This window comes from Melitaea cinxia, chromosome 18, assembly GCF_905220565.1.
Source record: "Melitaea cinxia chromosome 18, ilMelCinx1.1, whole genome shotgun sequence".
Classification (NCBI taxonomy): Eukaryota; Metazoa; Arthropoda; class Insecta; order Lepidoptera; family Nymphalidae; genus Melitaea; species Melitaea cinxia.
The window spans coordinates 955,910-980,312 of record NC_059411.1 but is presented as its reverse complement, the minus strand read 5'-3'; the positions used below and the strand labels follow the sequence as shown (position 1 = coordinate 980,312).

The window sequence follows — 24,403 nt, the reverse complement described above, 5'->3', positions numbered from 1 at the left end:
TATATACATATCTATTATCTTACGGCCGATTCCAATAAACGATCTCAAACCATTTTTACTGATCTGAGTTTAAGTTTGCAATCTAAATTTTAGAGAAACCGTTTCAATAACTGAACCATAGATTGATTATGCAATCCAAAACTGCAAGCGATCCGTCAGAGGCACCAATCCGGATTCGAACGGTTTTCGGATCGTCCTCTGTTTGAAAATGGCAGTTGATGGGTTTCAATAACCAATCTTTTGACTTTGACAAATCTTATTTGACTTATCTGTGATCCAAATTTGCAATCCCTAACATTTGGTGGTTTCCGTTGCGATCTTTTTTTCTTTATTACTTTTCATCAATTAGGTACTTCACCTTTTTAAATTTTATCACCTTATTTACTATAATCACCTTAATACCAATCCGGCATTCAATTGTAAAAAATGTACAGTGATAGTGAAAGTGACTTGGAGTTGGAAGTGCTAGAACAGCTTTCAGATTGGGATGATGATGAACTTCTTCCGGCGCCTCGTAAAAGTTTTACGCGGATCAACCACTTGCGCTACTAAATGAAGCTGAATTTACATTTAGATTTAGAATCAATAAAACTGCGGTAGAGTTACTTTTATCAGAAATTATGCCATTTATAAAAGTAACCTCAAAGCGGTAAGTAAACAATGTCTCAATATCTACTGTTGTCCTTTGTGCGTTGTACTATTGCCAGTTATCAATTATACATTTATGAGGATTTATCATAAAACAATATTTATTGTTTCCAGAAATAATGGGGTTTCACCGCTTCACCAGCTATTGCTGACTCTTCGATTCTATGCATTAGGCACAATGCTTATTGCTGTAGGAGACTTTGTAGGGGTGTCAAAGTCAACAGCATGCAGAATTGTTCAAAATATATCGAAATCAATTGCAAAGTTATATAACAAGTACATTTATATGCACCAAAACAGTGTTAATAAGTTTTACCAAATAGCCCATTTCCCACGTGTTCTTGGTGCAATAGATGGTACTCATATACGTATACAGTCTCCAAGTTAGTAAATATATTTATAGTTTAAAAAAGGTACTTTTTTACAAAAGATTTATAGGTTTGTTTTTCAGTGCAAGCAATCGGTGAAGAATTCAGGAATAGAAAAGGTTACTTTTCTTTAAACGTTCAGGCTGTATGTGATGCAGATTTGAGACTGATGAATGTAGTAGCTCGTTGGCCTGGTTCTGCACATGATGCTACTATCTTTAACAATTCTGTTTTGAGAGGCAAGTAACAATTAAATACTGGATTCTAGTTTTAAAATTCATAGCCTTGCGATAATTCCAAATACATACATATGTACATGGATTTTTATCTCGCCTATATATTTATTCTTTACAGCTCAGTGTGACATTGGGACCTTTGGCAACCGCTGGTTACTTGGTGATAGTGCCTATCCCAATAGAGCATATTTACTAACACCAGTTTTAAATCCAAGTAATAGCTCAGAACAAAAATACAATGATGCTCATATTGCAACAAGGAATCTAATTGAACGGTACTACAAATACTTTTTTATTTTCTACCTACACTTCTATAAAAATCAAATATAAGTTGTTGTTAATGTTATACTAATAAAAAACTTATTTTCAGTACTTTTGGTGTATGGAAGCGTCGTTTCCCAGTTATTTTTTTGCCTCTGCGCTTTTCACTTGCAAATGTTCAAGCAGTTATAATAGCAACAGCAGTTCTACACAATATCTGTAGAAAATACAACATGCAAGAAATGCCTTCAGAAGTAGAGTTGCCAGCAAGCCTAGTAACAGATCCTTCTGTTGCAGACACTCAATCTCAAGCTCTGGGATTGCAAGATATTGTTGAAAGGAATGAGCTTATAAATGGATATTTTTCGACTTTGTAAGAGGAATTCAATATTATTGATGAATTTTTAGTTTCTAATGTATAAAAAAAGTAAATAGTATAAATTATTTTAATGTTATTAGTATTATTTTCTAATTAATAAAATTTAATTTCCTAAGTTGTCAGTAATATTTAGCTGTTATTATTTTAATAAACTAATTTTTATTTGTAAGCTTAGTTGTTAAGCATTGTATTTTTTTTTAGAATTTTTTTAATATTATGTTATTTTGCCATTTCATATACTATATTAAGGTACTTACTCTATCTGTTTTGTGTGTATGTTATGTGTTTATTATGTACTTTGTTGGTGCTCAAATAAATAAATATTTTCTTTACTTAAAATACTGTTTATTTTTTCATTAAAAAAAGCAGGTATTATCAAGTATATTTATTACATAGAAATATAACACAAAATACAAATCAAAAAAGGAATACATAAAACAAACATTTTTACACTCGCAACTTATTATTATTCTACAAAATTAAATCAAAATACAAAATATAATTTAACGAATTAAAATAAAAATAACAATAAATATTTAATTTAACTTTTATCTTTTTGTAAATTATCTATCTCTAGTTGTAATTTTTTTTTTCTAATAACACCTTTTCCAAGTTCTCTTCTAATAATTTAGTTTTAGCTATAAAATAATTTGCTATGGCTTGATTCCTAGCAGAACGGTTTTCATCACCCTTGGAGAAGAGTTTTCTTTTGGAACCTGTAGGAGTTCAGAGATTTGGTATCATTACGAATTGCTAATGACTTACAGTCTACCACTCTAACTTTATGTAAACATCTAACATAATGGGTTAGCAAAAACCTCTATTACAGCCCCCTAAAGTCCAAGATTGCAATAAAAGTTAAGAGCAAATATCATACAAACCATCAAGCTTACTACTTGTTCTGCTTGCCATCCGATCATAGTTATTAAAAAAAGTTGACTTGTCGGGTCTACACCAGCAGTAGTAAGTAAAGTTGTCTATAAAGGTTTAACTGAAAATTATACTATAATATAAAAAAAGCAGATAATACAATACCACTAGCTCTAGGAGTGAATAAATATTTCTTCGGTTCTTTTGCTGAACACTTTCCTGGGTCTTCTGCTTCATTTAATACCTCATTTTGTAAAATTTGGACTCCAGGAGATATGGAGCTGGCATCTAATTTTATAATTTGTGATTCTACAACAAAATCACTCCCAATACCACCACCATCACCATCACCAATAATTACATTAGCAGAAGCCCAGTTTATTGGCTCCGGCACAAGTTCAGCATCGCCACCATATTCAACAGTGAAACCATCCACCGTATTGCCTAACAAAGTAGCTACCTTGTCTAGGACTTCATCCGGAGGGATGTAATCTGGACCACCACCACCAGTCTTAAAAAACAAGATAACTTTATAAACTTAACCATAAAGATGTACAACTTATACAAACCAGTAAAGCAAGTACCTAAATACATAATCTATAATACAAGATACTGACCTTAATGTTGTTCATCCTAATTAATGTATTGCGTTTGCGAGAATTTTTTTTTAAATTTTCCCACTTCAAACGCAGTTGTTGAGGTGTACGGTGGCATGATGTAACAACTGCATTAAATTGGTCGGTGATGCGTTTCCATTCCTCCGTTTTCATTTTGTTGGTGGTAGCATTGGTAGCTTTGTTGCATATTATTTTGCTGCTTTCTATAAAAGACAGCAAAGTCTTTGATTCCTCTCTCGTTAGGGGTTTCGTTGAAACCTTAAACAGAAAAAAAATAGGCGCGAAATGTAGCGTCTTCACAGCGGGTGGTCGGGAATGCTCGGTTCGACCAACATAATATGTACTATAAATCTTAATATATTTTGTTATCACTCATCTGTCCACTTTCCATTTTAAATGAATAAACAAAGGTAGCAGTAGATATCCAAACACAAGAAAACAAGCAAAGAGCGCGGTGTAGTACGGAGAGTTCTTTCGATTGAGCTTTGAAGTTGACAATTGACAACTTCACGGTCTTCACGTACGTTACGTTCCGATCTCAATTTTAGTAAGTTTTAAGGTGTGTTATTTCATAAAATGTAACATTATATTTAGAAAATTATAATATAATCTGGTGTTTAAAGAATATTAAATGGAAATATCAATATTAATAAATAAAAAAAGTTATCAAATGCTCTCAAATCTAGAATATGAGTAAAACGCAGTCACATAAATACTGATTAAAATGGAACGCACGGGAGGGTACGGATTGATCTCCAAACGCTCGTCGAATCTCGATCGGCGTTTGAAGATCGTTGTATTGAAACGCAGATCGAGGATCGATCGAGAGAAAGAATTCTATCTTGGATTGCAATGATCTCTAGATCGAAGTTTGAATATTGGAATCGGCCGTTAATGAATACTTCTTGCACTGTTTGCCTCGCTATATGAAACACTTACTCATGACCACGGGTTGACTGGAAGAAATCTCTTTCAGAGATAAGTCCACCTTTGCCATAAACCTTACTCTTATTTTGTTTCTATATGTATTTTTGAGTGCAATAAAGTATATATGAATTAAGTAAATACAGTACAATTAAATAATACAGTACAATTAATTAATAAATTGAAATAATTGTGTTCCAAAAATACATTAAATCAATTTTTAAAAAAAACATTACACCCATGTTTTTGACACACACACACACTCTCATATATTTGACACACACACGCATATATATCCCGCATATACTCTTTTGTTTATTATTATAGAAATATAGCCTTTGCCAACAGAACTTTAACAATGTTTAGACTAATAATTTAAATTAATTATTACTAGCACCCGTGCGAATAATTCGCACTAAATAAGTAAAAAAAATTACCGACCGTCACGTTGTGTTTTTGTTGTTGTGTTGACGTTGTTTCAAAATTAAAGCCGTCATACATAATTTTAATAACTAACTAATATACAAAAACAATAATAAGTTTTTTAGTTGTTGATGCCGATAATGCAAGCAATTATCTATAAAATGATATATAATTTATGTGGAGTAACTGTCAGGTTTTATCTAAAAAGGCATCTTAAACCTTAGCGTTTCAATATATATATGATTATGGTCGAATTTCAATCACTGGCGACCACTAAGTACTTATAAAGATTTATTCCTAAATGTAAATATATCTAACACGAACCTCGGTAGCATTCGATTAGGAATCACAAAAATATTTCACTGTGTCTCTAATTAAATATAATTTTTGGAAAGTTGATTTGAAAGCGAACGCGCCACTTACATAATTGTTCAACTCACAATGCACATCTCCGATTCTCGCGAACTAAAAACAAATAATATTATATATATTAATATTATAAAGCTGCAAATTTGTTAAATATATGCATATCCTTGTGTGCCAGTTCAATTCAAGCTTGACTTGCTTTTTTTTAGTTAGTACAGACGGGATCAACGATGCGGTTTTATTTTCTCAGCCTCATGTGAATGATCTCGTTGAGTTCTACATCATATTTAATTTTATTTATGTAAAAATAGCTTAAACGAGTACAAGTAACAAATTGGAATAAACTTTTAAGTGGTCTTTTTCTTATGATATCGGTTGGAAGTCAGAGTTTACGGCGCCTTCAAATTGATTTGCTCGTAATTTATGGTTTTTATTTATATGAAATACTTTATATAATTTTATGTCACCAAAACACGAATTGTAGAATTTACATGAGAATAAATAATAGTTCGAAAAAACAAAAAAAAAAACACGCTTATATAAATAAACCAACCTAAAAAGAAAAATCATTTAATTCTAACGAGCCTAACTACGATAAAGAAATAGTCTAATAAAATTAGTATATTGTCATCAGTCGTCGATAAGTCTAAAGTTTAAATGAAATCTGAACTTTTGCAGTGGGTCAAAATGAAGTTCAAAGGAGTCGGTTACAAACATACAAACATACAGATGAAGCTAATAAAAAGCGTGTAACAAAAATAAAATCGTATATTCCATGTTCAACGTTTTTTAATGATCTTGAAACTGATACTTCTTGTGTGTGTTTTTTGTATGTTTTTTTTTTTTTTTTTAAATTATGATATTGGAAACTTGATCAGGTCGACTATTCAGATAATCACACTTGTACATATGAAAATACGTATATAGGTATAAAGAATTAACAACTAAATTAGGAGTCACCCATAAATTATGTCACACGATAGGGGGGGAAGTGGGTCAACGAAATGTGGCATTCTGTCATAAGGTGTGGGGAGTGGTCCAAAATTTTGTGACATCACACTTCAATATCTAATTATAATAATAGATGTTTTAATTTAATAAATAAGAATTTATAGTTGAGAAGTGCAAAATATGTGACGTAACACTAGGTAGGGGGAATAATATAAAGGGGGAATAGAGCGCTTACTCATGACCGTGGGTTGACTGGAAGAAATCTTTTTCAGAGATAAGTCCACCTTTGCCATAAACCTTATTATTATGTTGTTTTTGCATGTATTCTTTGAGCGCGATAAAGTATATATGTAAAAAAGGACCATATATGACAAGAACGGGGGGAGGGGCGTCAAGAAATCGTGAAATTCGTGTGACATATTTTGTGAATGGCGCTTTAGAGTTAAATTTTCATAATTGCGTTTGTATTGCTTTAATTGTTATTGAAATGTTAAAATCATTATAAAATGGCCAACGAGAGCCGCAAACTTCGTTAAAGTTTAAACTGGTGTAAAATATTTTTTAGGTGTAGTTTGATGATGATAAGCTTGTGTAAATGACTCGTCAATATCGAGACAACTGTTTCAGAGTGCTCATAGAAAAAAATGAAGATTCCAATCACTCATTAATAAGAGTTTTTTTTTTTTATAAACCTGTCACCGAATCCTTTCATAATGGCCTTTAAATGCTGCACGAATGTCCCTTTCACCCCACTTTTGTCACTTTACAAATAGACATTTCGATTGTATTTATATGTATATATTTATATATGTATGTGTGTAAAGATAGAACTTCACTTCCTAGATCCTCCACTCAATAGATTTCCTAGGAGCTATTAGCGTGAGGTCGCAATGATAGTGACCGCTGTATTGCGCCAGCCGACAAGCAATTGTAAATATGTATGACGTGACCTCGATCGTATGGTTTATTTAACATATAACGTGTTCACTGTGGAATGGAATCCCGTACTTTCTTTTTTGTTACTAATATAATCTAATCTACCAAAAATTATATTTTGAAGTAGGTACTCGAGATCATGCTCATTCTTCTGATAGCGATCGTTACTAATAATAGCGAATAATTCGCACAAAATAATTTTAATAATTAATTAATATACAAAAACCCAAGCAATATTAAATGTTTAGTTTCGAATACCGATAGAGTAAGAAAATAAGAATTATTAATATATATAGTTAAGAAATATTAAGAATAATTGTAAGATTTTTTCTACCTTGAATGTATGCGTATGAATATATATGATATCCGCCAACGTGGAATAGCTTGGTGGATTAAGCTCCCGAACCTTCTCTTCTTCGAACACAGCAATGATATACTTATACCATTTCGTAGCTAAAGTTGACAAGTCCCTGTTGCAGGCGTTCCTAGGCTACGGTAACTGCTTTACCATCAGTCGGGCGCTGCGCTCGTTTGCCACTTGTTATTAGTATATAGTACAATTACTAGTACTAATGATAAAATCTAAATATCTCTAATTTGTTTTGTATAAAACAATAACGCACCCCCTTTTCCCACTCCAGTGACAGAGAAGCCGGCGCCTGCGCCCCTCGCGGGGCCGCACGGTGTTCAGATCGTGAACACGGGCCCCGAGCACTCGTTCGTGCTGGACGAGGAGGCCCTGGCGACCCTACTGCTGCAGGACGACATCAAGGATCGCTCGGCTGTCGTCATCTCAGTAGCAGGCGCCTTCCGGAAGGGCAAGTCCTTCCTGCTCGACTTCTTTCTACGGTATATGCACCACAAGGTACGGTCCGTAAGTGTGAGTGTGTAAATATTTTAAGAGGTTAAATTCTAGTAATGAATACATCATTTAAGTAATTTTAAATACAATAAAACACAGATAATAGATGTGGATGAAATAATGTGTCTGAGGTTCGGCAGAGCGTAATACAATCATAAGCGTCTTGACCAGGACTTGCATCTCTATGAGTTAAATAAAATAATGAACGCGAGCGTAGATCAAACCCACGATCGTTACTGAAATGGCTAGTCGCTTTTACCACTGCGACAACTTTTCAAATCCTAGTTTGGCATTCACTGAGATCATTGTGGTTTTTTATGTGTTTCTGAAATAAATAAATAACTCGGACTAGTTAATAATACTAATTAATAATACTAATTTACCATGTACATATATACTAGAGATTAAAACATATACTGCATTATTTAGTTTATATCTTTGTATCTAATTCCATCAATTATCACATGTTTATGAAGTGTATGTATATGTGTGTGTACGTAAATACAAAGAGCGATTGATATTTGACCTCCATAACCCTCCTCGTCTAGTACATTTAGTACGAATAAAAACTTTAACTTTGTTTGAGTATTTCTATATCTTATATCTCATCTTATCTTATAGTTAGTACTTGTCAAAATGGGGCAATTTTTTTTTTTTAATTATAACAAAAACTTTTAAATCATCAAATTATAACTAATTTAACAAAGCATCTGAAATCAAAAATGCATAACTAAAAATTCAGCTACAATAAAATACTTAGTAGCCATATTAAGTTCTCCAATATGGAGTAAGGGGGCTGTCACAGGCCCAGCTGCGGGGTGTTACAGGCTGAATCGTATTATTGAAATTAGCAGTAATTGTTCCTTCTTTTGACTATAGCGGGTAGTAATTTCTAATATTCTGTAAACAGTATGGGGCGGGCGGCGGTGGCAGCGAGTGGCTGGGCAACCCTGACCAGCCGCTGTCAGGCTTCAGCTGGAGGGGAGGTTCCGAGCGAGACACCACCGGCATCCTCATGTGGTCGGAGATATTCAAGGCAACGCTTGAAGATGGTGAAAAGGTATATTGAACATTTGTATCATCATGTCTTTGGAACTGCATCGTCAATTTAATGCTATTTTTGGAATATATTGGTGAAGTTAGTGGCTATTTATTACAATACCTGTATAATTGTAAATACATTTTTATTTTTTTATATCACTAGGTCGGCAAATAAGCATACGACTCACCTGATGGTAAGCGATTGCCGTATCTTATAGACGCCTGCAACACCAGGAGCATCGCAAGCGCATTGCCGACCCATTCCTAATCCCCCAAGGAGCTCTGGTCACCTTACTCACCAACAGGAACACAACACTGCTTGAAAACAGTATTTATTTAGCTGTGATCTTCTGTAAGGTCGAGGTACTACCCCAGTCGGGCTGCTCCATATTTTGAACAGGACATTCCTGCTGTGCCCTACCTCAGTTAAATATTTTATGTATACACTTTAATATGTAATAATCACTTAGAAAACTTAGAAATTGAAGATTAATCTCTAAAAACTATAGTACAGTAAATAAGAATCAAAAGTATTTTTCATGTATGTTATCTCTCTTTCGGAGCACAGCGCTACGTGAGAGCAGCATTGCTCGAGGGTAAAGGTGTCCTACGCGTCCATAGTCTTGTCTGTCATCCTATTGGTGTAAAAAACAGGAAAGCTACTCATATGACACATCAATAAATAGTTTTAATTTTTTTTTTCTAAATCAGAAATAACTTTAGTCGCGGGTAGTTGTGATAAAGTAAACACGTATTGACACAGCTCGCTATAATAAAATTAATTATTTATATACAATTAGAGTATAGTTACTCATATTATGTGCTAGAAGTTTTTTACCAACCAGCTGACTACTCCTATAAATTTACTTTAACCCAGCACACTTGTTTGGAAGAAAGGGGATATAAAAAATTGTGAGTCATGGATACTATCAAGCAAAATATTTCTGAAATGAATGAACGTTTCATCAGCCGAATGAATGAATTCCAGACCAGTCTGCAAAGCTCCATTTCAGCTAGTAGCCCAACATCAAATATTGCAAATATTGCTGCAGAATTCACCGCCTTCAGAAGTTTTGTTTTGACTGCACTTGAGCAACTTCAATTGCAAGTACAGATTTTAAGTAAGAAATATGATGATCTGGAGATGAGGAGTCGTAGAAGGATATTGTTAGTTCATGGTATTCCAGAGTCTAAAACTGAAAAAATTACATCTTTGATTACCCAAACACTCGGCAACCACTTCAAAATTCCTGAATTTACTGAGGATAATATTAGTCGATGTCATCGCTTAGGAAAGATCAGAGCTGACAGCAAGCCTAGAGCAGTTCTTATAAAGTTCAGTAATATATCATTGAGGAATAAACTATGGTCTAGTAAAAGCACTCTTAAAAATACAGGTATAACACTCTCTGAGTTCTTGACAAAAGAAAGACATGAGGTCTTCATTGCTGCTCGTCATCGTTTTGGAATCACCAAATGTTGGACACAAAATGGACAAGTTGTTGTCATTGGGCCTGATGGAACACATAATCATATCCATACAATGAGTGACATCAATTCTCTTGCATCATCTGCCGCCTCGGTTTCAGTCATCACAGCTCCCAACACCTCTCACAGCTCGAGTTCCACTATCAAGACAGGTATGACGCTCAGATCCAAGAAAGCCGCCAAGAAATAGGTACATTTAGATACTTTTTTATATTACCTTCAATTATATGTTAATTTTTATTTTATTTTACCCTCTCTTTTCTTTATATACATTTCATATTCGTTTGCTTCACGCTTGTATCTATAGTCATTGTTATAGTTGTTTGTATCTGTAGTCATTGTTATAGTTATACGGATCCACAGAATTTGTTGATTTTTTTTACTTTAATTTGTATTCTTTTTTATGTATGTGTTAAGTGTTGCAATCTCTTTTACACAGCTGGTAGGTGTATAAATGAACACCGTTAATTATTTGCTGTATATATATTTTATTATTACATATTTATTTTATTTATATATATCTGGTTACACATATTATTATATTAATTTACTGTATAGCGTTTTATTTTTTCTTTTTTTTTCAAAAATATTTTACAATATGAGTTTAAGTGATCTCAATTGTAGCTTTTCTAATGATGAAAATTTATTCTTTTCTGCTTCATCATCTTCTGGAGATAGTTTCCATAGCTCAACTATTCCTCTCAGTTTTCTCCTTGATTCTGCCTTCTCTGCCTATCCTAAAAATTTCAATGTTGTTCACATCAATGCACAAAGTGTTCCTTCTCATTTTCCTGACCTCCTCTCCTCTTTTAACAATAATAACATTCACGCTGTCCTAGTCTCTGAAACTTTTTTAAAACCTTGCTTACCTTCAAAGTCTTTCTGTTTACCTAACTTTCACTTAATTCGTAATGACCGTACTGGTAGGGGTGGTGGTGGTGTGGCGATTTATTTGCGAGACCATATATCTTTCACTATTTTAAGTAAATCCCCGTCACAATACTCAGAATCTTTGGAGCATATTCTTGTGGAGGTTATTTTCGGGCGCTTGAGGGTACTTTTAGGCGTTTTCTATAGTCCCTCCCTCCATATAGATTACTTTCAGGCGTTCGAGAGTCTTATTGAGGAGTATGTTCCGGTTATGGATCACAGTATAATTATGGGAGATTTTAATACATGTTTATTAAAAAATGATCAACGCGCTAAACGTCTTATTAGTATAGTTAACAGTTCTAATCTTAACATACTTCCCACTAACGCAACTCATTTTTTCCCTAACTGCACGCCATCACAACTAGACCTAATGATTACTTCCTCTGTGGAGCATGTTGATACACACGGTCAATTTTCTGCTGATGCGTTCTCCTACCACGACCTTCTCTTTCTGTCATATAAAGTACGACCACCTAAAGTACGACCAACGATAACTATGCGTCGGTGTTTTAAAAATATTGATATTGATCATTTTACGAGCGACTTAAATAACATCGCATGGGATACCATTAACGACGAGTTAAATATTGACGGCAAAATAGAAATTTTTAACTCAATAATGTACGAACTGTTCGACAAGCACGCCCCTCTTCGTCCAACAAAACTAAAGCATCTTCCAGCACCATGGTTGACGAACGATATCAGGTCATTGATGGTGAGGCGGAATGCTGCCAAATATAAATACAAAATAAGACCGACTGAAGAAAATCTCTGTAAATATAAATTATTACGCAACCGCTGCAGTACTGCTTGTAGAGATGCTCAACGTACGTACATTAATGAAACAATACGTAACAGTAATTCTACTAAGGTGTGGCGATTTCTCAACACACTAGGTATCGGTCGTCAACGAGAGAGTGTCCCCTCTAGCGTCGATATAGATGCGCTTAATAAGCACTTCGCTTCCGTTCCGCACATGGATCTTGATATCAAACAGAATACTATTAATTACCTCAAATCTATTCCTGTTACTATCCCTTCCTCTTTTCAGTTAGAACCAGTTACTCCAGATGACGTCAAAAAACACATTTTGTCTGTCAAATCGGATGCAGCTGGCTACGATGGAATAAATCGAAAAATGATTATTTTACTACTTGACCATATAGCTCCTATCCTATCTCACATTTTTAATTGCTCTTTAACCTGTCATAAGTTTCCTAGTTCTTGGCGTAAAGCTCAAATAATCCCTATCCCTAAGATTAAAAATCCAACTTCGTTTTCTCACTTCAGACCGATTTCTATTCTCCCTTTTCTCTCTAAAGTCCTTGAACGTATAGTGTATCATCAACTTCATCTATTTCTAATTAAAAATGATATACTTAGTCCTTTTCAGTCTGGCTTCCGGTCTGGCCATAGTACAGTAACAGCTCTAGTTAAGGTAACTGATGACGTAAGACTTAATATGGACAATAAGCGCATTACAGTCATAGCGTTGCTAGACTTCTGCAACGCTTTTAATGCGGTTGATTTTGACATCCTTCTAGCCGTCCTAAAGTCCATTAATTCATCTGATGCCATCCAATGGTTCGACAGTTATTTGCGTGGTCGTGAACAGTGTGTTCGCAGTAATGACCGCCTTTCAACTTATTGTTCACTTACTGCTGGTGTGCCACAAGGTGGTGTTCTTTCTCCTCTCCTTTTTTCCATCTTTATTAACACTGTCGCCAAATCTCTTTCCTCGTCTTATCATCTATATGCTGACGATTTGCAAGTTTATACTTCTGCCCCTGCTAACAATATCAACAAGGCAATCGAAGACTTGAATTCTGACTTGAATAAAATTAGTTCGTGGAGTGAGTCTTTTGGGATAGCGTTAAACCCCAATAAATCCCAGGTGGCTTTGTTAGGTGGCGCAAAACAGATCGCGAAAGTTAATATTAATAGTCTACCCTTAATTAAAATAAATAATACTAGCTTAGTTGTGGGAACCTCAGTAAAGAATCTTGGTATTATTATTGACAGTACTATGTCATGGGCTCCACAGGTGAATGAGATGAGCAGAAAATTTTTTGCGACTATTGGCTGTTTGCGACGGTGGAAGCGTTTACTTCCTGTCAGGACCAAATTATCATTGGCACATTCACTTCTTCTACCGCTTTTAGACTATGCAGACTCCTCTTATCCCGATCTTTCAGAGGAATTGCTGAACAAACTTGAACGACTTCAAAACCATTGTATACGTTTCGTATATGGATTGCGTAAGTTTGATCACATATCCGAATACCGAACAAGACTCAAGTGGCTACCAATCAGACTGCGCCGTAATCTCCACATGCTTTCCCTTCTTTACTCCATTCTTTATAATCCCTTATCTCCTTCTTATTTAAAAGAACGTTTTTTATTTCTTGGCTCAAATTCTGACCTAAACCTTCGATCACGTAAAGACAATCGGCTGAAGATGTTTGTTTCGCAATCGCAAGTGTACAGAAACTCTTTTACGATTAAGGCTGCGAAACTATGGAATAGCCTACCTGGAAACGTTCGTCATTCTGATTCGTTATCAATTTTTAAGAATCGCTTATACAAACATTACCTATCGCTTTAAATGTTTTTTTATTTTTTAACCGACTTCCAAAAAAGGAGGAGGTTCTCAATTCGACTGTATTTTTTTTTTTTTTTTTTTTTTTATGTATGTTACATCAGAACTTTTGACTGGGTGGAGCGATTTCGACAAATTTTCTTTTAATCGAAAGGTGGTGTGTGCCAATTGGTCCCATTTAAATTTATTTGAGATCTAACAACTACTTTTCGAGCTATATCTAATAATGCGTTTTTACTTGACGCTTTTTTCGTCGACCTGCGTTGTATTATACCGCATAACTTTCTACTGGATGTACGGATTTTGATAATTCTTTTTTTGTTGGAAAGAAGATATCCCAAGTTTAGTACCATGATAAGGAAACCAGGATCTGATGATGGGATCCCAGAGAAATTGATGGAAATTCTTGAAAATCCGCAATAACTTTTTACTGGGTGTACCGATTTTGATAATTCTTTTTTTGTTGGAAAGAAGATATCCTTATTTTAGTACCATGATAAGAAAACCAGGATCTGATGATGGGATCCCAGAGAAATCGAGGGAACTTCTTGAAAATCCGCAATAACTTTTTACTGGGTGTACTGATTTTAATAATTTTTAATTTAATCGAAAGCTGATGTTTATCATGTGGTCACATATAAATTTTATTGAGATCTGATAACTACTTTTTGAGTAATCTTTGATAACGCGTCGTTACTTGACTATTTTTTCGTCGATCTACGTTGTATTACTCGTCAATGTAATTGAAGTCGGTTTTTTTTTTTCGTTTGCGAGCAAACACAATTATTATTTTTATATTGTTTTGTGATATGCATTTGTGTACTTATGTTGTATGTGTATGTATTTATGTATGTATGTATGTATGTATGTGTGTGTATGTATTTATGTATGTGTATGTATGTATGTATGTATGTGTATGTATGTATGTATGTGTATGTATGTATGTATGTATGTATTTTGTGTATGTTGTAAGTATTTAATATGTGTACCTATATTTTTACGTATGGTTTACGTAAATTTATTTATTCTCATGATTTTGTATGTTTATCTTATTCTTCTGTAAGTGTATGTATGTATTTTTTTATGTATTTATAATTCTATTTATATTTATCTACTTTTGCACAATCCCGCACTTTGTTACTCATAATCTCCTTTTACCTGGGGTTGTCTGGAAGAGATTGCTTAAAGCAATAAGACCGCCTTTGCATGCTGTCATTGTAACTACTTTTTGTTTAATTTTATTTCTGTTCTGTTGTTTTTTTTTTCTTCTTTTTTTTTACTACGTAAAAGTGTTTGATTATATGTATGCAAGAAGTAATAAATAAATAAAAAAATAAAAAAAACTTTATTCAAAATGTCTTCAAAAGCACCTTCAAATCGTCATCTTATAAAGTTTTAATCATAGTTAAGCGAAGCTACCACCGATTAAGAATGTAGAAATATCCAGCTCAAAACCTGGAGCAGCCCAACTGGTGTAGTACCTCGACCTTACAGAAGATAACAGCTGTGGACATGTATATTTTAATTAGAAATATTTGTCGGTACGCTGTAGGTAGCGATAATCCTTCTGGACACGCAAGGCGCGTTCGACAGCGAGTCCACGGTGCGGGACTGCGCCACGGTGTTCGCGCTGTCCACCATGCTGTCCTCCGTGCAGATCTACAACCTGTCGCAGAACATACAGGAAGACGACCTGCAACACTTGCAGGTGAGAATTGATTCACCTGCAAAACATTGCATGGTTTCTTAGTAACTAAATGTTCCAAGACAACATTTTGTCTTAACACATGAAGTCCTAATAACTGGGTGTTTCTAGATTTTGTTTTGGACAGTGGACTTAACTTTGCTCCCATGCTTAGCCAAACTATGCACATCTTGTGCCATAGTCATGTAGAAGATTTGGAAAAGAGATGGTGCTTTTAAAGTTGGTAGGCTTATTTGTATCTCTAGTCTGTCCTAAATACTTATACAATCATAACAGATATAATTATATTTGAATTTAGTATACCTATTTTTAGAGACATAAGTGACATAGCTACTCTAACTATTAACTAGTCGGATTTAAAACATGTTTTTTATGTGTTTGAAAATCTGTTACTAAAAAGCAGTATGTTATAAAATAACACTTCACATCTTGACTCAAATAAGCCGTCTCAAATTTTGGCTTTTGTCAAGGAATTTATACCATAAGAAATACAATAATTATCTATGATCTGACGTGAAAATCCTTTCCCAGTTATTCACAGAATACGGCCGACTGGCGTTAGAAGATGGTGGTCGGACCCCCTTCCAACGGCTGCAGTTCGTGGTCAGGGACTGGAGTTTTCCTTACGAGGCGCCCTACGGCGCTGAAGGTGGACAGACCATACTTCAGAGACGACTGAAGGTATGTCCAGCTAGAAATCGGCTTATTAACTTTTAGATAGAAATTAACCTTATGTTAAATTATCCCCATAAACAAAAGGAAACCACACATGTATGTCTATGGTGTACAGTTATATGTGAGTGAGACATACATACATATATGAGACATGATGACATATGAGGGAAGGTTACGAGGTAAACCAATCCCAATGAATGTTGATCTAACACTAAGTTTATTAAAATTATTTTAAGTATATATAGGCCTGTGTGTACGGAAGGCTCAATATAGAATTAAATGGCAATCTCTGGAAGAGGCCTTCACGTCATAGAGGGTTCTGGTGCACAAACAACTACTTTTTATTAATAGATGATTGTTTTAATTTTTTTTACCAACAGCAAATTGCTTTTTTTTTACCAAAATTTTTAATTAATTTTTGTAGAATAACGATAAATAAAAGGCTTTTTCTTTTAATTATTATATATAGGCTTGTACAGATATCATATGGAACATATGGAAATCTTAGGTATATGCAAAACAGCAATATCACAAGAACTAACCTGAATTAAAGGGGGTTATTAAATTTGTAAGACAATCATATTGCTGAATGTGCGGTAACTCGTATAGTATGACTGATTAAATGATTAAATAAGGAAAAAATTCAGATTATACAAAGACAGACACACACATATCTCACACAATTGCTATATTACTCTTAATTATTGTTAATCAAACTACTACTGTGTATCTGCTACGAATGGAACTTTCCGTTATACTGATGTAATTTCTACGATTTTATTTTTGTGTTACCCCCACATTAGGAATTCTAAACATCTACGTCTACTATCCCGTAGATATTAAAAATAGCATGGTATCGTCTGAGCTCACTATACGGCGCCACGGTTCGCTTAAACCGAATATAAAAATCATCATATCAAAAATTTCGATCCAGCGGGTACATCGTTCCATAGCTTAATTGGCTAGAGCGCCGACACGGTCAGTTGGAGACGCGGGTTCGAACCCCGCTGGAGCGGTCAATTTTTGATATGATATTCAAAAACTGATGTAATTGTTTGTTGTAGGTGTCGGAGAAGCAACACCCCGAGCTGCAGTCGCTCCGCAAGCACATCACGTCCTGCTTCGCGGAGATCGCCTGCTTCCTCATGCCGCACCCTGGCCTTCGAGTGGCCACCAGCCCTGACTTCGATGGAAGACTCTCCGGTAAATAGTTGCTTTGTATAAATATTTACACTGTGATAATATGTCTATAACAACCGCTCTGGCGTAGTGGTGTGCGTGACATGTAACCTTAAGGGGCCGTTCATAAAATACGAGAGATGTGTAAGGGGGGGGGGAGGGGGTCCAGTCAAATCTCATCTAATCTTACGTTGGAGAGAGGGGGGCCTCGGCAAATATTACGCAATTTTTTTTCTGATTGAAACAAAAGAAAATTATACTATTTTGTTCCATTTAATCCAGATTGTACATGCTTAAGATTTAATCTTAAGCGTGATCGTAATACGATTAAGATCATTCACTAATTCGTTCGATATATTCATTCATACTTCGACGTTATACATCTACTGACTGTCTGATTTGTTGACTGTGTCTGATTACTAGTCTTAACTAGTCGTAAATAAAAGCACGAAGCATTTTTTTTTTTAATAACAATCCAACGCGTTTACGTAAGAAACCCACATTTTGAAAAATCTCACGTGAGATTGGGGGATGGGGGAGGGGGTTAAATAATATCTCACGTAATTTATGGACGCCCCCTAACACCAGCGATTTGCGGGGTCCCTCTCGGGATGGATTTGTATTTGTACAAATATTTCTTCCATGTTTGGACGTCTAATATTGGGGGTTTCCCAACCGTGCCTCGGAGAGCACGTTAAGCCGTCACTCCCGATTGTTATCACAAATATCTGATAGTGATCGTTACTTATAGTAGGGAACATATCCGCCAACCCGCAGTGAAGCAGCGTGGTGGATTAAGCTCCGATCCTTCTCCAACATGGAGAAAGAGGCCTATACCCATGCAGCAGTGGGATGTTACAGGCTGAATCGATATTATGTCTTGATGTTATATATGTCTCTGATGGCTAAGTGACCCTTCATGAGTCTCTTCTTCTGGATATGACAATCTGCTGAAAGATGAATCTTTTAATGTCACAAAGATCTCTGATAGGATTTTCATTTCGTGCCTAATTCTCCCATAAATGTTCCCAGACATCGAGCCGGAGTTCAAGCGCGCCCTACAACAGCTGGTTCCAATGCTCCTGGCGCCGCGGAACCTGGTCCCCAAACTCATCAACGGCCAGCGAGTACGTGCCAAGGACCTGCTGCACTACTTCAAGAGCTACATGAGCATCTATCGGGGGAACGAGTTGCCTGAGCCCAAGAGTATGCTCGTGGTGAGTGGTATCTTCAACTCTAGTAGTCTTCAAGTTCAATTGTGGAGGCACAAAGGGGTATAATCTTGCTAAAAATTTGGAACAGCTTGACTGGGAAAATACCTCAACTGTACAAAAAAGTACAGCTAAATAAAGGGTCATCCATAAATTAATATAGCTTTCAAGCAGTGTTGTGTTCTTGTGGTGAATTAGGTAGCTGGTGGTAGTGCTCTAAGGGAGGGTAAAGGGTTAGGGTTATGCAGGCGTCCATAGTCGTTTGGCAGCTTTTGAGTACTAAAAAAAAAAAAAACCGACTTAAAAAAAAGGCTAGGATCGGCAACGCGCCTATAATGGTACATCCATAATCTCTCTATGGTATCCGCTTATCATCGGACTGTATGTTTGTTTACCGCTTTTATAAAAGTAAAATCAAATATAATTTTATTCAAGTAGGCTTCGAATCGTCACTTTATAAATTCAAATTTTAATTATCGCTAAAAGTGAAGCCACCATCGTTTCGGAATGTAGATTCTGTGGGGAAGAATAAGCATAAAAATCCAGTTCAGTTATTCTAATCATCATCATCATCATCATTACAGCCTATACAGTCCACTGCTGGACATAGGCCTCCAAAAGTTCGCGCCAAAAACAACGTGAACTCATGTGTTTTGCCCATAGTCACCACGCTGGGCAGGCGGGTTGGTGACCGCAGTACTGGCCTTGTTACTACTTGTTGTTGTGTACTGGCCAGTTATTCTAAAAATTTATTCTATTCAATATAGAATCGGTGATATCTTGCACGAAATAAGTAATATGACCGGAACGGTTGCAGGCGACGGCCGAGGCGAACAACCTGACGGCGGTGGCGGAGGCGCGCGAGGTGTACACGGCGCTCATGGAGGAGGTGTGCGGCGGCGCGCGGCCCTACCTGCAGGTGCGCGCCTTGTGTCGCCGCGGGTACAGCAGCGCGGCCACACGGCAGGCTGCTCGGTCTGCACTGCCTTGTGTGTTGACATGTGTAGCGCTTGTGGGTGTTCTATCCCGTGACGCGTTAGCGCAGCGGTCACTACACTGGCCGATCGCGCTACGCTACGGGTTCGATCCCTCCACATTGCAGAAACCTTGCACGTGTTTGCCGTGATCTGGGCGTTTGTTTTTCTGTATTGTGTGTGTACTTCTGGACCCCCGAAATATGAGTAAATTCTGGTGGGAGCCGTTGAGTGTGAGGCGTTTATTTATACTAAAATAAAAAGTTAGTGGATATTTTAAGGAAATTTTATTAGACCCAAATTAATCACAACGTTTAACCATATCTCTACACAGGCTCAGCTACTGGACGCGGAGCATACACGCGTGCGAGACAAGGCCCTCCACGCCTTCCACTCCAAACGAAAAATGGGCGGCGACGATTTCAGTCGCGCCTACTCCGATCAGCTAATCCGAGATCTCGACGAGCAATACCAGCAGTTCAAGGCTCATAATGAGAGCAAGAATATCTTCAAGGCGGCTCGGACGCCCTCCGTGTTGTTCGCGATCGCACTGGCCAGCTACGTGCTGAGTGGTGTGTTCGGGCTGGTGGGGCTGTATCCGGTCGCCAACCTCTGTAACCTCGTGATGGGAGTGGCGTTCCTTACACTTACGCTCTGGGCGTATATACGGTTAGTTTACTGCCGGCTTATATATTCCATATTAAATAATTTAAAATTTAAATCTAATTGATTGAATTTAGTGATAAGGCAATGACGATTTTTTAAAAATTCGTGTATAGACAAATAATTAATAATATTGTCATTCTATCTTTCAGATACAGCGGAGAGATGAGAGAGTTAGGTATAACAATAGACGAAGGAGCAAATTGGTTGTGGGATAATGTAAGTATACAACACAATGTCTGTAACACATTGACTTGTAGATCTATTTATAGAATTAATATGGATCACAATCAAGATTCAGCCTGTAGCGTACCACTGTTGGCCTCTTTCTCCATGTAAGAGAAGGATCAGAGCTTAATCTACGACGCTGCTTAACGTGCTCTAACTGTGGGGACTGCAGTTGGAATTAATACAATCGTCAATAATAATTTATTTTCAGGTAATGAAGCCAGTGTACCAGGCGGGCCTGGAGAAGGGCATGGAGCACGCCGCGGCGGCGGCGGCGGAGAGGGCGCTGGGGCCGCCCACGCCCACGCTCAACACCACGTCCACGCCCAGCTTCAAGCCCACTCCCAACGCCAACGGGAAGCACAAGACCTTGTGATGCTCGCCCACGCGCGCCCACACGCGGACCCGCGGGCTCTACACGGACGGCCAGATATGCTCGGAGAGACACGCCACTAGTCAAGCTGTTACTGACAATAATCGTAACCTGGCTCGGTTCTGTTTACACCACAGATCGGTCGGTAGTATTGACAGCTTAAATTATGCTCACGATACTAAGAGCTTATCGAAAATTTTTAAAGAGACTAACATACAAACCATAGATGTAATAGGAAGTAACGGTGAAAGTAATGTGAGACATCTAAGCTGTGATTGTAGAGGTACACGGCAGACGACCAGTAATATGGATGAGATAAAAGTATTTAATGAAAAAATAGATATGGATAAATACAGTATAATCTGTAATATAAATAAACTTACTAGTAATAAAAGGAAATGGTATAAAAAAACCATCAATTCGAAAAAAAGTATTATGTATTCTAGTAAATTATTTTGGCAGCATATTTGTAGGAAAGTGAAAATATTAAGTTATTTGCATGTGGGTTCAAGTTCAAAAGTAGCAATAAAATTGTTATCGAGATGTATTTAAAAATTGATTGTTTTCTAAATTGTATCCGAAGTGGCCATCTCATACATATCACCAAGTATCGACGGATTCTAACATAAAAGTGTCTGTGTCCGCGTTTGTGTGTGGTTCGATGAACGATAACTTCAAATCTTAGTGAGTTTTAAAAAGTGACAAGTTTAATTTTTAATCGTTTTACGTAGCTTAGTGGTTGGTTTTCAAAAAATTTATGGTAAAGGAATGTTGACGGTGTCGGTGGGGAGTATTTTCAATAGGTCATTGTACAGTCATAGACAAATTATATTATTAGTTATAGTATCGTAATAGGTTAATTGATATTGCTTGATTAATCTAATAAGGAGCGCTCAATGTGTAAAAGTTTAACTCGTGCTCGTTGGCTTCAAAACTAAGTCAGTTTTTATCTATGCCCTGCAAGATATTTGCAAGGATGTATTTGTACGATATCTTAATTTTATATTTCTCGATGTATAAGTAACGAGTTTAACATACGGTAGACATTATTTAACTTCACACATTATTTTCCGGAAATAAGTTATGTAATTAAAATGATAAAAAATAACTCTTAGATTAATAAAGCAATAAAGTATATTAAGACTAAATCTTCGTGACGACAGAATTTTAATCATGATTATGAAGTTTGTAAAAAAAATATTTAAAATACAACTTGAATATTTTAAAAGTTGCACAAATTATGAGTTTATAAAATCAAGTTTTTTAAATTTAAAAAAAAATGTAATTGAATCATATCTTTTTATCACTCGTTAAGTTGCACTAGAACTGTTGAAGACGTACTTAAAAGATCTAATTGTCGGTGTAAAAATACTGTTTGAAATGAGTATATTGTTAAGTAGACGATGATTTTTGTAAATACTATTTCAAACAATACTCTCATTGTGTAGTTACGTTATTCCTGAATGTGCCAATACTGATTCGGTGGTTTTTTTAAAAGAATGGGGTCATCTATCAATTACGTCACCCGGATTCACGATTTTTGGACCCCTAACCTATCCTTGTCACATGAGACCCTAGTGTGATGTCACATATTTTACACTATAAATTCGTATTTATTAAATTAAAACGTCAGTTTCAACATTACTTTTATTTCCATTCAAATATATTATGTTTTGAAATGTGATGTCACAATATTTTTTCAAAAGGACGCCTCCCCACCCCTTTTCACACAATGTCACACTTCTTCGACCCCCTACTCCCCGTAATATGTGACGTAATTTATGTATGGCCCCCAAATTAATTCAACGTCACAGTGGGAACAAATAATGTTTGAATTTTATTACGTTGTAGATTTCAGAGTTTATTTCGTTGTTTGTTACTGAACTCGGAATAATTTTTTTTAAACCGTTTTTTTTTTCTCTTTTCCCTTACCTATGTTTAAAATACAGGAATTTTTAATTTTACATTTAATTTATTTAAGACGATTTTAATCAATAAAGAAATAGATTGAAGCATTTTTGAAAAATCATGTTTGTGCTTTTATTACATAACTAGCTGTGTCCCGCGGGTTCACTCGCGTTAATTTGAAGAAACAACGTACTAACATTTTATATAGCCTTCCTCGGCTATGGGCTGTCCAAGACAAAAATATTTTTTCTATATTTTTCGCGTTTAAACAAATTTTTCGGCTTAGTATTATTAGTGTAGATAGGCCACGTTTTATCACAAACGGCTGTACTTAAAACTTGTTGTGGAAAGTGATTTCATTTAGAACTTCTTTTTAAATTTAGTTAAACATCAAATAAAAAAAAATAGAGTGTGTGTTTAAGACCGCACGGCAGAAGTGAAAACTTCATTGACAATCGCAATAAAGCAATGACGCAATAAGTCCCGAGTCCACCCGATCGAGTGTTACGCCGTTCAGCAGCGAAGAGCGGTCTGTATGTTACTCGCTCGGGTACACTCGGCGGTCCCGAGTTAACCCGATCGAGCCTTTCACATCAGAGCGTGACGGATCAGCCTAACTTACTACCTACGTGTAGTGCGGTGCGCCAAAAGTTTTCACTTCAAAAAAAATTTTTTAAGTCAAATTGCATGTTCTGCAACTGTGCGTGCCTTTTGTTGAAAATACACAGCTTTTGATGGTTATGCTTTAACTATAGGGGCTTATTAGTTATTATCATGTTGATTGAATTTTGATGTTTAGTCTATTATTTGCTCAAAATGTCTTGTAACATAAATATGTTTTTTTTTTTTAAATAAATTTGTATGTTATAAAACCCTAATGTATATATTTCTTTCAATGATAAATGCAGCAATATAAAACTTTTTTCTGCTATTTTAATAAGCTATAATGCTTGCCATTTTTTTTTGTGAAGTATAACTTCGATAAAAAAAAACACCTTAATTGAAATACTTAAAAGGAGCAATCTTGCCCTGTATATGTCTAAAAAAAAAGTGTGTACTTATGTACGCACGTAAGAAGTTATACTTCATTGCTAGCTAACTTCAGGGTGTCGTTTTTTTGTTACGGTGTGCGCGCGCATCGTGCAAATTTACTCATAATTTTTCCGCGCCAAGAGAAGTATAACTTCGATAAAAAAATTACTTTTTCATGCTTTGTATATGTGCCATATGCATTGTAGGGTAAAAATCTGGATATTTGTTTAATATTTGATAACTAAGGTAATCCAAAAAAAAAAATCTGACGAATTTAAGACACCTTTATTTTTTCTATATTTATTAATGGGGATTAGATATATGCTTAACTCACATTGCTTATGAAAACGAAACTGGTAATTTTTATACAGAAAATTTTAAACATGGACTAGACAATTTTTAAAAAAAATTAAAGTTTTTTTGGTATATGACCTTATTTGATGAATTTTAAATTATTAAATAGTAAAATTGTAGCACTAAAATCAATAAATATTAATAGATTATACCTATATGATATAATACTATTAAATAAAGTTATTTAATTTCCTAGATC

The 24,403-nt window shown here is 35.6% G+C and overlaps 1 protein-coding gene and 1 pseudogene across 1 annotated transcript in view; both read left to right on the top strand.

Moving 5' to 3' along the window:
• LOC123662364 (atlastin-like) overlaps window positions 1-23,696 on the top strand; it is a 55,979-nt gene extending 32,283 nt beyond the window's left edge. The window contains exons 3-12 of the mRNA XM_045597211.1: window positions 7,621-7,844; window positions 8,752-8,901; window positions 15,455-15,610; window positions 16,139-16,288; window positions 17,347-17,485; window positions 18,494-18,678; window positions 19,490-19,591; window positions 19,981-20,315; window positions 20,462-20,528; window positions 20,749-23,696. Of these exons, the coding sequence (XP_045453167.1) occupies window positions 7,621-7,844; window positions 8,752-8,901; window positions 15,455-15,610; window positions 16,139-16,288; window positions 17,347-17,485; window positions 18,494-18,678; window positions 19,490-19,591; window positions 19,981-20,315; window positions 20,462-20,528; window positions 20,749-20,913 (1,673 nt within the window). The 3' untranslated portion in view covers window positions 20,914-23,696. The remainder of the gene's footprint in view (window positions 1-7,620; window positions 7,845-8,751; window positions 8,902-15,454; window positions 15,611-16,138; window positions 16,289-17,346; window positions 17,486-18,493; window positions 18,679-19,489; window positions 19,592-19,980; window positions 20,316-20,461; window positions 20,529-20,748) is intronic.
• On the top strand, window positions 240-1,936 carry LOC123662365 (annotated as a pseudogene).
• Window positions 23,697-24,403: the final 707 nt, after the last annotated feature.